The sequence below is a fragment of the Orbicella franksi genome, chromosome 5 (genome assembly GCF_964199315.1).
Source record: "Orbicella franksi chromosome 5, jaOrbFran1.1, whole genome shotgun sequence".
NCBI classification, from domain to species: Eukaryota; Metazoa; Cnidaria; class Anthozoa; order Scleractinia; family Merulinidae; genus Orbicella; species Orbicella franksi.
In genome coordinates, this window is record NC_138149.1 from 8,230,175 (window position 1) to 8,244,900 (window position 14,726).

Genomic DNA, 14,726 nt, shown 5'->3' on the forward strand with positions numbered 1-14,726 from the left:
TAACTTTTCTGGCGTCGAAAGCCATTAAAGACTTAAATGCTTTCGGCGAGCAAAACTTGTAGATGAGATTTTTGACAAATTTCTGTCTTTAGTTAAATCTTACATACGAAATACTTCTGTTCCAAAAACGTTAAAGAAAATAGTTTTACTGAGTTTGGATAAAGGAAGTTTTATCAAATATTTGTAGTCTCTGATAAATTATTTCAGTTCCCGGATTTCAGTTTTGCTCGATTGCCCCATCGTGAATTGAACTCGTGAAGAAACGGCCGCTTGAATAAACGACTGCGTCGTGCACAAATGCAAATTATATTTCTAACATTTTTCTTTAAGCCTCGGTTTTCTGTTCATTTCAGCTTATTTTTACCATATAACGAAAGCAACAGAGACATTGTTTAAAATCCACTCAGCCCTAGACTCGCAACCTCAAGCCTTTTTATAAGCTTATATCGAATTAAAACGAAGTGGAAACGAAAACGTAAGCCACAAGCCTGCTATTAAAGAAGAGCATTTCAAACAGCTCAAAGCCAGGGGTGCTTGTTCGCTTTCATCCTCACTCTCGCTTTTAAGAAGTTTCCGGTTTTTCCTTTGCCGAAGAGACCCTGAAGGAGAGAAAACTCAACCACCAAAAATTTCAACCATGCACTATTGAAAATGTGCAGTTTGTCTTCACTGACTCTTCGGAAAACCCATCAAAAATTTCACTGACTTTTCAGAAACGCTTTTTCCGATTTCGATTTTCATGTGTTGTCAACTTGGTATTTAAGTTAAGTGAGCAGTTTGAAGTTGTTTGTTTAACCGAGATCGAGAAAAGGTAAACTAACTCACAGCGATCGAAGAAAAATTTTGAACTGTCGCTTTGTCAGATTTTTGAATGAATATTTTCGCGCGGTTTATCGTGCTTTTGACTTCATGTAAGCAGGATGAGATTCAATAAATACTTCCATCCGATAGCAAAGATGTTAGAAGTCTCAATGCTATAAAAGAAATTGTAAGAGTGCAGCGTGCAACTATCGAGTTGTGGATGCACTTGGGAGGTTTGCTAAGCACTCAAGAGGGTTGAGTCACACTCGGACGCTTCTTTCGTTCTTAGCAGCCTCCCGCGTGCATCCATAACTCGCTAGTTGCACGCCCCACGCTTTCCGTTTCTTAATTATAAGAACATCGTTCATTTTTTACTCCGTTGTACCTGATATTCTTGACGTAATGATAAAATAGTCACAGTGCTTTGTAAAAGAAAAACAATGGGGACACGTTTTTGTATTCGTGTCCTTTCTCGAGATGACATTAGGGAGGTTAAGAAAAAAAAAAAAAAAAAGCAACGGAAACGGGAACGTCGCTGAAAAAAGTTGTGTACAACAATGGCTGTGTACGTGCATTATAATTCTCAGTACATTTCTTTGCGTTCCAGTGTAAAACAACAACGTGAAATGACCAAATTTTGCATTGTCTGGAGAACGTGAAGCATGACGGCTAATTGTTTAAATTTTATTTCAATTTTATCGTTGTGTCCCAGATTCAGTTTCGTGATAGTTTTGACAGTGATAGGCATGGGTCGCGCTAGAGCGAATTCAGTTTGTTTCGGTTACCAAAAATTGGGTCAAAATTGGAGCTTTTCCTAATGCGACACCTACGAGCAAAATTTGGAAAAATTTGTCAGTGGACCAAAAAGATCAAAGACGCCGTAGTTTATGGGTGGGGCAGGCAGATTTTTTCCAAAATCGCCCAACGAAAACAAAAATCCATTAAACTTGTCAACTGCGTGTTTATTTGAGAAAATTGATGGACAGCATGCCTTAAAGGGAAAGCATCATTGTTTACAAAGGCGTTTTATCAGTGTTTACACAAGAATTTAGCCTTGTCGTTTGGCTTCATGTGCTACCGGAAAACGAACCCCCCAAAAAATTGGTCAGCGCCGATATTTTTGGGTCTTTCAGACCGACCAAAAAAAACAAAAATTCGCTCTGGTGTGACCCATGCCATAATCAACTTTAATGTCTTTACTGTACCGCGAGATCAGTAGGTAAAATAAAAAGTCATTTTTTAATCGACGTTGTCCTCGGCGTTGCCGTCGTGGTTACTTAAACGATTTTGTCCTTGTTAAGGCGAGAGTCAAAAAGACTGCAAGAAACTCCACAGGGCGAAATCCTACGTTTCCGCATTACGTAAACGCGACGGAAACATAGAACTTGATGTTTCCGTTACATTTACGTTTTGCGGAAACCTGAAACACCAAGTCTTGGCGATTCTATCAATTTTCCGTCATGTTTCCGGAACGGAAATGTCAAGTCGTGTTTCCGTCAGGACGTTTCCGCTGTTGTTCGTTTCCGTTATGTTTCTGCAAACGGATTTTTAATATACTTGTTGAATCTTTGCAAAGAAACAAACCGATGATTGTCTTGCGCATCTTAATATTTTGACAAATTTGAAACGTTAAGAAATTGCAGTTATCAATGAATTTATTAATATGGATTTTCAGAACAACAGTCGTGAGAAAGTTTGTTTATGAATTAGCAACTCCGGCTGCTGGTACGACTTGCAAAGAAATAAAATTAATATTATAACACAGCACGAAATCACAAATCGCGGATACTGAGGGGACTGAGAGGCAGCAGAAAGAAAACGGATCAGTGTACTGACTTTGCAATTATGCCGCGTCATATTCAAGCCGATCTACGCACGTATGAAAACAAGTTCCAACAATATGTGGACAATCACAAGGGAAATTCAAAGGATCTTTTAATTTGTAGCTTCACGATCTCTTTTGTTAGGAAACTGTTCTTTTGATGAGAACACACTCTGCAGTTGGTCAAACGACAAAGATACCGATCACTTTGATTGGAAGCTTAGGCGAGGGAGCACGCCAAGCAGCAACACAGGACCAGCCAGCGATCATTCAGGTTGAGAGCTTAGTCTGAACTTGACGTTTAATGTACTTTAATATCTTTTCTTTCCCACCTTATTTGTTGGTGAACTAAAGTAGATGATGCAAAAGATAAGCATATGTAATTGAAGTCGGCGTTTTCTTTATTTACAGATCAGTATTATTATTCTTGCTTGCAGCTGTATTGGCAAAATCTACCTGGTGTCTATTTCCGTTTAGCTCCCGCCTGATCTTAATCTCATAAATTAATGCATTAATATCACCCTTCTCCAAGGTAATGGCTCCTATATCTACATTGAGACGTCACATCCTCGTAAATACAACGAGAAGGCCAGGCTCAACAGCCCTTGGATGAGAGGCCCCAGACGCATGACGTTTTACTACTCCATGTACGGCAGCACTATTGAGTCCCTTTCTGTGTATGTTAGAATCAGTGGCAGTGAAGAAAGGATATGGAGTCGCCATGGAAACCGGTCATCAAGCAACTGGACCGAGGGCTGTGTGGCTATAAACTACAATGGCACCTACCAGGTAGAACCGTTTTATATTTATTCATGATAAGTTGTAGAAGAAAATGATGTGCACTTGCAGTAGCTAATTTACAGTGGGCGCTAAATATGGGTTACTGACCGAACGAGCTTGGTTAAAGGCTTTTAAAATGCAATTATGGAAAAAGAACACTATTTTCTTTCTTACACAGCGAGTGATCCCGATAGTGCCATCTGGCCTGGTCGGATAGCTAACAACAGCGCATTATTTGGTTCATCTTGCCCGTTTAATATAGTAAATGTCCATGCTGTAACCAAAAACAGCAATCTATTTTTTATATCATAAACCAAGTTTAGGGTCTTAATATATGCTTGCCTAAGTTTATCCCTAATTTAATCCTTAAATATCTCTGTTAAAAGAAAAGAAAAAAACAAACAAACAAACAAAAACACGCACAACATCCACCCACACTGCGGCGAAATTCTTGAAAGGAATGAAAATAATTAGAAGTCCACGATTTTTCTGGTATCTTTACATTTAACATTGACAAAAACGTGACTCTGTCAACGAAAAAATGGAGTAACCGGGGACATTTTTTCCGCTGTTGAGATCTCTTAGGAGCCGAAACATGAAACAGTGATTTTGAATTGGAAATTTATTGTCCACCAAAGAAAAGCCAGAAATACTGATGGTTAAAAAATTTTCAACTTTTTAAGTTCTAGATCAGTTCATTAAGCTGTTTACACGTTTTAAAATTTCGCTATTTACTTACTGCAGGTTGTTATCGAGGGTGTGGCTGGTGTGACATTTTCTTCTAACATCGCCGTGGATGACTTCAATTTCAGCACGAACTTGACTTGTGTCTCTGTCGGCAAACCTACGCCGCCTGAAACATTTGAAGGTATTGCTTTCCGTACTGGAGGTTATTCTCACACCTGTACATTAGGCTCGCGTTACGCTCTCTACTAGACGCAATCCTGATCGTAAAGACCAGGATCGGGTTGTTCAAAGCAACCCAGGATTAGCGAGAATTTTAATCCTAGTTTTGTAACTTTTCGGTGAGTTTTCTGTTTTATATTGTTTGTCCTTGAGTTTTGAGTGTGAATAATCTCAAACTACACAAAACATACGCGGTTAAAAACGAGGAAAACTAATACTTCGGTTAACTTTTAATCCTGGGTTAGCGTTTCCCGGCAACCCGGCTCAGGCAGTTACAATGTTTCATAAGGTAGTTTACTTGAGGTTCTCTTCTTTATGGAACATATTCATAATCTCGGTATTGGACTGGAACTAGCTTGCACCTGAGGCTAATGCGGGGAATCTTTTCAAATGCAAATGACATTAATTTTTTCTTTATAATGAAATCCCCCCCCCCCCGCCCCACATGAGCCTCCATTGTAAACTAGTTCCAGTCCAATACTGAGAATACGAATATGGTCTATTCACACCATAAAGGTCTGAAGTTGTACTAACGTAAATAAAGAAGACCTTTTTCATAAGATTAACTTTTTCTTCATAGTTGGCTGTTTTTCCTTTTTAATTCTAGTGAACTGTACCTTCGATAAGAGCTACTGTGGATGGCGTAACTTGCTAACACCGTCCAAGGAACAAATCAGCTGGAACCGTCAGAGGCCTGGAAACCAAAGCCTAGGAATTGGACCGAGTCAGGATCACACTGGTAACCAAATCATGTTTCAATGTACGGAATCTTAATTGGTTATTGTCACATTGTGCACCTAAGTTCTCTTTGCATTAGCGAAAGCTGTTCATCGGGTTAAAACAAGAAAGGGTTGTTTTTTGAAAAAGAAATAAAAATTATGCACAGTTAAACAGAAGTGGAGTGTTATTCAATCTGAAAAAAAAAAAAAAGCGATTTTTCAGGGTTGTCCACTCCTTGCCCTACAGCGACTATTTTCTAACAACAATCTTATTCTTTTGTCTTCACAGGAGGTGGAGAATATATTTACGTTGACGAATCACAATCTTCTCAAGTGAATCAGTCTACCCAACTGTTGAGTCCGCTCATCCGGGGACCAAAATGCCTCCGTTTCTATTACTTCGTGTATGGAGGCGGGATTGGAAACCTCGATGTGTTTCTTTGGCCTCGAGAAGAACAAGACAATTACTTGATGTGGCGAGGGTCAGGTGAACAGGGTAACGTCTGGCTGAGAGCTAGTGTCGATGTAGGATACACTGGCGAGTCTCAGGTAGGTACGGAGAAGTTTGTAAGAGCTATGTGATGACATAATCTGAATCTGTTTTGCGTTGCAGGCAGATTGAAAAAGTTATCAATTTGATAACTTGCCCATGAGTAAGGATGGTTATGGTTTGTCTGTGTTAAACACCAAATCACTGATAGCCAAAACGCCTTAATTAATAGTTAGAACATCTCGCACTTATTCTTTCATTTGAAAACAAATACAACTATTAAAGCTTTTGTTGTTGTTGCTGTCTTTGTTTTTAAGTAAAAAACAATGTCTTATTAGACCCAGGTTGTGGCGAGATTGGCATGTTAGCATGATTAGTTAGGATCGGGGATTGGCTCTGGGTGGTGACTAGCATTTTTTGGGTAAAAAAAGTTGATGATAGTTAAAAAAGAACTTCTAAGTGTCGCTAAATTGGTATTTAATCGTTACGAAAGAGAGACATGCTGGTTGAATAGTCAACGATGAGCTAGAGAATCAGTCAATAGGCAGAATTGCAAGAGAGTACGATGAAAATCTAGTTTATGACCGTTACGACAAACTGGACACTGAATGAAAGTGCTCCTGTCTTTATTATATTGCAGGTTTCCTTCCAGGCAACAATTGGTAGAAACTATTCCGGGGGTATAGCCGTAGATGACGTCACATTAACTAATCGACTTTGTGAAGCTGAAAGTGAACCTCAGAACAACCGACAAGGTATCAATCTTACCTCTAACTTTAATTTTGTGGGGGTGCGGTGGCTGATGATTAGCGTGCTCGCCTCTGGAACGAGTGGTCCTGGTTGGAGCTCCTGCCGAGGTGTTATGTTGTGTTCTAGGGTAGGCACAGTTGTATAAATGGGTGCTGGGGGTAACCCTTCAATGGACTAAGATCCCATCCAGGGGTAAGTTGAAATATACTTAGTCGCTTCATGCTACTGAAACGGAGGATAAGCCCTGGCTTGATCTGCCACTTGGGTCGTACGAAGTCTTTACCTGGCTTTAATAGATATGGCAATATATTTCAGTCTCTTTAAAATGACTACGTGCATGTTTTATGAGGGAACTGCAATTTCTGTGTCGATAAAGTTTAAGATTTGCGTGTCCTTTTTAATCAAGGAAATTGCAACTTTGACACCAACTTCTGCTTCTGGAGGAATGACTTATTGTCCAGTTTCACATGGACGCAGCTAAGCGATGATACTCCAAGTTGGGAGACTGGACCAAGTGCCGATCATACATCAGGTGACTCTTCAAGTTGAACCGTCATGCATGAGACACAATAGTGTGATAAGCAGTGTCAGTGCTGTGTGGTTTGTAAATGTGTATGGCCTATTTCGTCTCCAGTTATTTTATCAATGTTTTGTTACTTTTTTTCCGCGTGGCCTAGCCACTTAACACGACTAGCATTTGCTATTTTTAAGTAACTGTCCTCTCTAGCATCTGCAAATATTAAACCTGGATCAATTTAATTTTCTTATACAGCTGTAAAACAAAGAGCACAAATTAGGATTGTTGTTGTTGTTTTGTTTAGTTTCGGATTACTTTGCTTCGTTCAAAATAATATCTCTATTATTCCTAATACCACATCAACCTTTATTGTTGTCGGTCTTGTAAATGAAAGAAATGAAAGAAATGAAAGCAGATTTGAAAGAAAGAAAAAGGAGGGCAATAGGACAGAAACTTAGGACATTACATCTTTGCCTCACGAAAATTGCCATTATGTCACTTATATAAATATTTTTTTGTCAAATTGAGGAACCGGTGGGTACGTTTATATTGAAACCTCTAGTCCGCGACTGCCGGGAGACACTGCGAGACTTGCAAGTCCGTGGATGCGGGGACCTCAGTGCCTGACGTTCTTTTATCACATGTATGGCGCCACCATGGGCTGTGTTGTTATATACATAAAAAGCCAGTCTACAAACGGGTTAAAACCAGTTTGGTTGAGATCGGAAGATCAAGGAAACCATTGGATACAAGGGCAAATAAGCATCAACGAGACTTCAAGTTATCAAGTGAGCTTTAAAACGTTTGTTTACAGCATTTGAATAACAAAAGAAGAAAAATCAGGCAACATGTCATGTCCTTAGTCCCAGGTCAACAAATACTGAACATTCGCTGTTATTATCATTCGCAAAGTATAGTATCATCGATTAATTCGCCCTTGAGGATATGTCTTCTGAACGAGGTTGCTTTTCTTTTCCGTTCCTTTTCTAGATCATTGTCGACGGAATTAGAGGTAGCAGTTATCAGGGGGATGCAGCATTGGACGACGTTTCCTTTGAAAGAGGAAATTGTCAACAAAAAGGTACTAATGGTGTACCTACATTTATTTCGTGGGATCGATTTCTCAGTTCAAATCTAACTGACGTCTCAAGCCAAAGTTCTCAACAAATCAAACGTGAGATTAGAAATTACTTAGAAGGCTATAAACGTGTAAGTTATTGTTATTGTTACTTGCTTAACTGTGGGTCATTTCTTTTTGTCTTGACTTGCAACATTGTCAGTGTTGTCCTGTGTCGTTATGGGTGTCTATGTCAGCTGGTAAATGAAAACACTAACGCTTGCTATTAATCTAGATATACCATGAAATCAGATTGTATAAAGTTCATCGGTGTATTTATTCATACTTGGATATTTCATTCGCAGAAGAGACGACATTCTACGTGTCCTCTTACAAAGGCAAAGACTTCCGAATATCCACTCAACCCTCCAAACAGAGTCTCTACTCCGAAGAATTCCGTTTCACTCTCGAGCATCCACGAGGAAATCCGAAGGAGACGACATTCTTTATCTACTCTGAAGCTTCCAGCGACCATAGTTTTGTCTCGTCAAAGTTGGATCCGTCTAACTATAACAAGTATCCATTAGATGTTGTTGTCCTAAATAACGAGACAGCGGGTCGCAATTCCAGAAGAGTTTATCTGATTGACAGGAGTAATTATGGGCCAATGATTAGCCTCGATGATCACGGAAATGTATCTTGTTGCAAGGGAAAACAAAACTTCTATTTTTATGCTCACAATGTCACTGCTTTAGGTACGAAAACACGTTTCCGTGTATTTTAACCTGGCTCTGAAAAGATTTTTGTTAGTTTTTGCTAGATTGTCTTATAGCTTTTACGAGTATCGAAATAATAGTTCGTCTTAGAGAAGGATCGATAGATAGTTAAAGGGACACCGTCACCATTTTTAGCACGATTTTGGAAATCTCAGAAAGATATATCGATCTTTGGAAGCTGAACAATGAAGGTTTTATTTTGTAGAGCAGTACTGGGCAAATGAATAGAACCCATTAGGAAGTGAGGATGGCTAACGATGGCGAGGATGGAAACGGATTGTGACTTGGATTTTTTAAAAAACGTCGAAATGTCAGTTTTTCAAAGGTTCAAAGGTTGGCTCGTAAATCGTTGAAATTTTGCAAACTTATCAATAATCAGCTGTTTCGTGTTTAAGCAGTTAAGTTAAGCTCAGTTCGTAGACAGCCAACTATCGAATAAGTTGATAAAAAAAGGGTGCGTTATATCGTCTAGGTCTTGTTATACGAAGTCAGTCCATGCATCGTGATAGAAGGTCTTTCTGTTTTGTTTGGCAGATCATCGAGCAATTTCCGGATGTGAGCCCAGTTGGTACAAAGCCGGCAAATCGTGTTGTCTACTGTCTTTGCCATCAGCTGTACAGTGGAGCAACGCGCGAACCACCTGTCATCGATTGGATGCCGACCTTGCTGTTGTCGGTGATGGGGACTCTTTGCAAGCCCTAGCCCAGCTGCGTAGAGAAATCAAGCTCGAGGACGAAGACTTGTTTGTTGGTTTATCAGGCAGCAAGTTACGCTGGCTCTGGTTAGACGGGGAAAATGTCTCCACTACAGATGATTTGTGGGGTCCGTACGAACCGAGTGGAGACGGCAAATGTGGGTCTTTCTTGAAAGCCAGATGGAATTCAAACTGGGATGGATATGGATGGCGATGGAATGATGAACCATGTGCTTCTAATCATGGGTACATCTGTGAACACCCTCTAGGTATGCACGCGACACATTCCGTCGGAAAGCCAGTCTCTCATATCATTGTCATTTATGCTGGGTTGAATCTGAACAGCCCATTTTCATTATTTTAAATAGCAGTGTTTTCATTTACAGTGAAACTGTAACTATATATTTTAAGAATAGTTTGTTTCTAACAGAACTACCTACATTTGTTTCACACGTGCATGTAAAGACTATTCATGTAAGTAAAATAATTATTGGAATGCATGCCTTAATTTGTTCGTAGAAAAATTTATTGCTCGAGGTGGAAAGTTTTGGTTAAATTCGTCAATCATTCCTGACATTTATCCTGAATGGATTTATTTTATTTTAATTTGAAAACTGCGTGAGTAGTTCCTGACAATTCAAATTTTGATTAAATCTCAGTTCGTTGTTAATGTACGATGTTTCTATTCCAAGCTGTTCCTCTCCCTGTGGCTTTCTTTTCACTGAGTGGAACCAATGGAACTGTGGACAGGAGTCCAAATGGAGCCACTAAGGCAGTGTCTAGTCACATCAAATTTGCACCAGGTCCTTATGGAAGTCCGAATGGTTCTGTCTTCTTTAGCGGTATTAATAGCAGCTACGTGGAACTGAAAAATACCGGAGAACTGGATGCTAGGTTTTCGATGAGTGTGTTTGCATGGGTCCATCTTGACAACAGCGATGGCCGGATATTCAAGTATGGTTGTTCCATGTGGGTTTTAAGGGCAACCCTGGCAGTTGAAGTGCGATTTGTGGACAGGAAAACTTTCAAGGTTCATCGACTTTATAAGGAGAACGTTCTCGTAGAAAACACATGGAATTTCATTGGAACCACATACGACTACCACACGGGTATTGCAACTGTGTGGGTCAACAACGGCACTGTGATGCTTACATCCATCGGAGCAAAGATGGAACTGGCAACTCAGACTGATGTTAGAGTTGGAGCTTCAAGCAACCAAGAAAAGCATTTTCGCGGCAGAGTCTCGTGCTTACAATTCTATGATCAGGCGCTTTCGGTGGACCAAATTATCGAAGCTAAAGCAAGGTGTAATCAGAGCAGTAAGCCACGACTGTTTTATAAATTGCTCAGTCAAAGCCTGTAATATTCTTTTGTAATTCAACGGTGATTTATTAATAGAGGACTTCAATGGAGGGTAAACATTGTCTCTCAATTGCACTTTCATTCAAAATTGGACGGAAATCCCTGAGCAGAAAACGTAACACCAAAATGATTAGAAGGACTGTGAAGTAGCGAACTGAAAATTACTCTCACTGAACACCATTCATTTTTGTTAGATACTAGTTGCGAGGTTTTGTTGTTATATGAAGATGATAATTATTATCTGTTATGCTGAGAAATATGTATTCTTGTCACATTTCTGCTTGTTTCTTCTTGTTTTACTCAGCGCCTTTGGCGTGCAGTCCTAACTTTTTCCCTTTCCATGGCGGTTGCTTCCTCGTAAATAACAAGAATACAGTAAACTGGCAGCAAGCTTTGGCACAGTGTAAGAGTGAAGGAGGGACCTTGGCCAAGATATCTCGAGAAGGTTTGAGATATGCATTCTCTAACATGTTAGAAAGAATGACACCAAGACCTAGCAACTTCCACTTTGGTCTGATGTCTCGGAATTTGTGGGAATGGATAGATGGCAGCCTGTTAAATGACTCTCTATGGATGCAGGGATATCCTACCCGCAAGGATCGAACCCATAGCTGTGCTGTTCTGTCGTCTGAATCATCGAAGCTGAAAAACGTAGACTGTAAATTAACGTTGAAACCTTTGTGCCAGAAGCCACCAGGTACGTCAGTTACATGGTCTCTCTTTTTGACTAAATAGGCCATTTCCAACTGAGGCAATTTATCTCCGAATCATACTGCAGAGTGTTTAACTCAATCACATCTTCATTTAAATTTAGAACAAAATGTTGTCCCTAGTAAGAAAGGTACAAGCTTTAAGTTTTACGATAACCAAGTAATGACCTGTCGTTTTCTCCTTCTAATCATGTGACTTTTTTCACTTGGTTTCGTAATCGAGAAATAAGGCTCATGACAACCGTTGGTAATAGACTACAATGATTAACAACAATAACTATATGGAGTAGAGAGCTAATAGTATTTACCATGACTTACTTACAGTGCCTACTTAGGCGAGTGAGGTTTTGGTGGGGGTGCTATTCGCTACTGTTGTCTCTAATCTTCTGATAACCAAAAACTGGGTAAAGCAAACAGACAAACAAACAAACAAACGAACGGACAGATGAAACAAACAAACAGATGACACCATACCAACACTGCAGACTAAAAAAAAAAAAAAAAAAAAAAAAAACACTGCAGACTATTACTAGCAAGATAGTGCAGGTGCCTGACCAGTTACAGGATTACCCTTCAATCTATGATTGATTTTGTTAGATTATATTTATTTTTGTTTCACTTTCTTTCGTGCAGTAAGTTCATTGTCACAGGATAGTTTGACACAAAGTTCAAGTGTTCTGTCACCTTTTGATCCCTTCCTGGCCATTGATAGATCTTACACGACTTGCTTTCGTTCAAAGAAGGTAAGAAATAGTAGAAGCGTTAACATACCCCTGAAACGAAACGAAACCGAGGAGGAGGAGGAGGAAGAGGAGGGCTGGAACCCTAAATTTCTCATGACAGTCGCCTCAAACATAACATTCGCGTGTCAGATATGAACACAAATGGTTAGATTATTGCATGGGATGATAGTGGAGGCGTGTCAACGTTTCTTTCCACGCGTTATGGTTTCTCCCCCTTTGTTGCTGTGCCAGTTCTCTGTAACAATAAATATACGTAATTTCTCTTATTCTAGCGAATATTTTTATGGGTGGTACGGTCTGTCCTTCCGTTTGCCGTGTATCAATATTTACATGAAAAGGTTCATTGATCAATAGACCTTTGTTTTAAATGGCTGTATACATTTAAATTAGTAAAGATTGTTTTGAAATCAACTCAAAGACGAGGTGAGTCGTAAATATTTTAATCTCTTCAATTAAAATTGCAAGCCATGCATGAAAAGGGCCTATATGCTGCTCCAGAAAGTCAATCGAATCTTTCGTTTAGTCTGTGAGCATTGACCCTAATTTCATTTGTCTTCTTAGTTGTTTATTGAGTTATTAACACAATTGTAACATTTCACGTTTTTTTTTTTCTCATCAAGGAGGAGAACCCTTGGTGGCAAGTCACCCTTGAAAAAACGCTGTACGTTGAATCTGTTGAAATCACCGATAAAATCGATTGCTGTCCACGTGAAATCGGCATGATCAACGTCACTGTATCTACCAGTCCAGCCGGTTTAGATTCAACGTGTGCAGAATCGATGGAATATGGTGGGAATACGCAGCACTATAAATTTCTCTGTTCTCCTCCAGCGCGCGGCCGCTACGTGACAGTGACGCTTACTGGGGATAATGTCACGCTGATCCTCTGCCAAGTTGTCGTGAAAACAATTGGTAAGTTACACGAGCTACCTCGCTCGTAATTGTTACACTGTCAGCAATCTCTCCAATTAAAACTGCGTATGCACTATGAATACCCTTTAATAATTTTTATGCTGGTTAGTCAATTCCTGACTGTTAAAAAGTATTCTAGTGTGCAAGAACATGAAAGGTGTGTTTCATATCACTGGCACTGCGCGATTTTATTTTTCTATTATTATTATTATTATTATTATTATTATTATTACTATTATTATTATTGTTATTATTATTATTATTATTTTATTTTTTTTCTTTTTGCGGGTGGGAGGGGGAGGTGTGGCGAGCCATGAAGTCCTTCACGATCCCCCGTTTCCTTTTTCTTATTACTCACCGACCTGTGAGGCGAGAAAACCTAAAATGCTATTTTACTAGCTATATCAAATGAATAAAATGTAGTCTTTACCCAACTGAAGATGTTTTACATTTTGTGTGTTGTAGAGTTTTCTGGACAGGCTCGCGGAGTTTTGCGTGAAGCGTGGTATAAGCTTAATGATTTTGAGCTGAACGGAGCTACTATGCGCGAGCATTCCGTTTTCAAGACTCCTCCTGAAAGCCAGATCATTTTTCGGGATTTCGATGCACCAGTAGACGTAGCAGAAAAATACGTTCAACGATTAACAAGTTACCTACAGGTAAACCCTCGATTTGTATATGTTATGACATACGAGGCAAAATTACTGAATGCTGATTAGCTAGACGGAGGGCATTTTTTCTTAATCACGAGGGTACGTTTGGTTATCAAAAGGGCATGATTACTTGATGCCTGAATTAAGTTGGTTTCCCGCTTTAAACGGAATTTCAGAAACGCATCCCTTCTGAGTTTGATCTAAACGCGATTATTTCATCTTAACATGAAAGAAAATCGACATTATAAATTTCTTCGTTTTACTTCGGGTCGCCTATATTAGCATCACAGGTCACCTTATCGACTACACAAACAGCGTACATTTTTTTGGTACATTAAGTTTTCGCGGTGGAAAGCAGGGGGTACTTACCATTTACATGGGAAAACCGGGAATTCCAGTTGGAAAATCAAATGGTTCGCGCCATTTCGTGTGGGAAGCTTCAGAAAATATGGGCTGTGATTTGGGTTGATGCTATTTTTCTGCTCTTATAAGTCTCTCTAGCTGATGTGGATATACTTTATAGCGATTCCTTCTCCCTCAATGTTCAATTTAATTGTTTGATGTTTATGCCTGAAATTTCCAACCGGATGGTTTTTGTAAATGGTAAGCACCCACGGTTTTGGATTCAAGAAATTGTTAGAGCTCGTTGAGACACTTGTTTACGTCTTTTATCGATCGATGAAGTAGTCTCACGCCGTTGCAAGCTTTGCAAAACAGGTGAATAAAATAAGATTGCTAAAAGTTTTACTTGTAAAGAAACTGCTTTGAGTGAATTGAATTTGCTGTGTTTTGCTTACTATTATAGTAGGCTTTCCCCGTTCTACTGCTGGCCTGTTCCTCAATGCGCGACGGCAAGACCTTAAAAGTTTTCCTTTGTACACAATTTTGCCGTTTATGTGATAAACGGGTAATCGCAAGTGCCCTCGGGCAATTCAGGATTAATTTCACTCGCATTTTCAAAGTTTTCCAAATTCTCCATGGCGCCTTGGGACCTTGGGCAATTTTGTGAAAACTTTGAAAATACGCGTGAAATT

General features: G+C 39.5%; 1 protein-coding gene across 1 annotated transcript in view; it reads left to right on the forward strand.

Moving 5' to 3' along the window:
* LOC145487712 (uncharacterized) overlaps positions 1 to 14,726 on the forward strand; it is a 74,194-nt gene that overhangs the window by 12,357 nt on the left and 47,111 nt on the right. The window contains exons 4-19 of the mRNA XM_081466535.1: positions 2,769 to 2,897; positions 3,156 to 3,412; positions 4,148 to 4,271; positions 4,917 to 5,048; positions 5,318 to 5,577; positions 6,159 to 6,273; positions 6,675 to 6,800; positions 7,314 to 7,573; positions 7,776 to 7,866; positions 8,208 to 8,597; positions 9,153 to 9,581; positions 10,005 to 10,631; positions 10,979 to 11,371; positions 12,018 to 12,127; positions 12,748 to 13,039; positions 13,505 to 13,698. Of these exons, the coding sequence (XP_081322661.1) occupies positions 2,769 to 2,897; positions 3,156 to 3,412; positions 4,148 to 4,271; positions 4,917 to 5,048; positions 5,318 to 5,577; positions 6,159 to 6,273; positions 6,675 to 6,800; positions 7,314 to 7,573; positions 7,776 to 7,866; positions 8,208 to 8,597; positions 9,153 to 9,581; positions 10,005 to 10,631; positions 10,979 to 11,371; positions 12,018 to 12,127; positions 12,748 to 13,039; positions 13,505 to 13,698 (3,929 nt within the window). The remainder of the gene's footprint in view (positions 1 to 2,768; positions 2,898 to 3,155; positions 3,413 to 4,147; positions 4,272 to 4,916; positions 5,049 to 5,317; positions 5,578 to 6,158; positions 6,274 to 6,674; positions 6,801 to 7,313; positions 7,574 to 7,775; positions 7,867 to 8,207; positions 8,598 to 9,152; positions 9,582 to 10,004; positions 10,632 to 10,978; positions 11,372 to 12,017; positions 12,128 to 12,747; positions 13,040 to 13,504; positions 13,699 to 14,726) is intronic.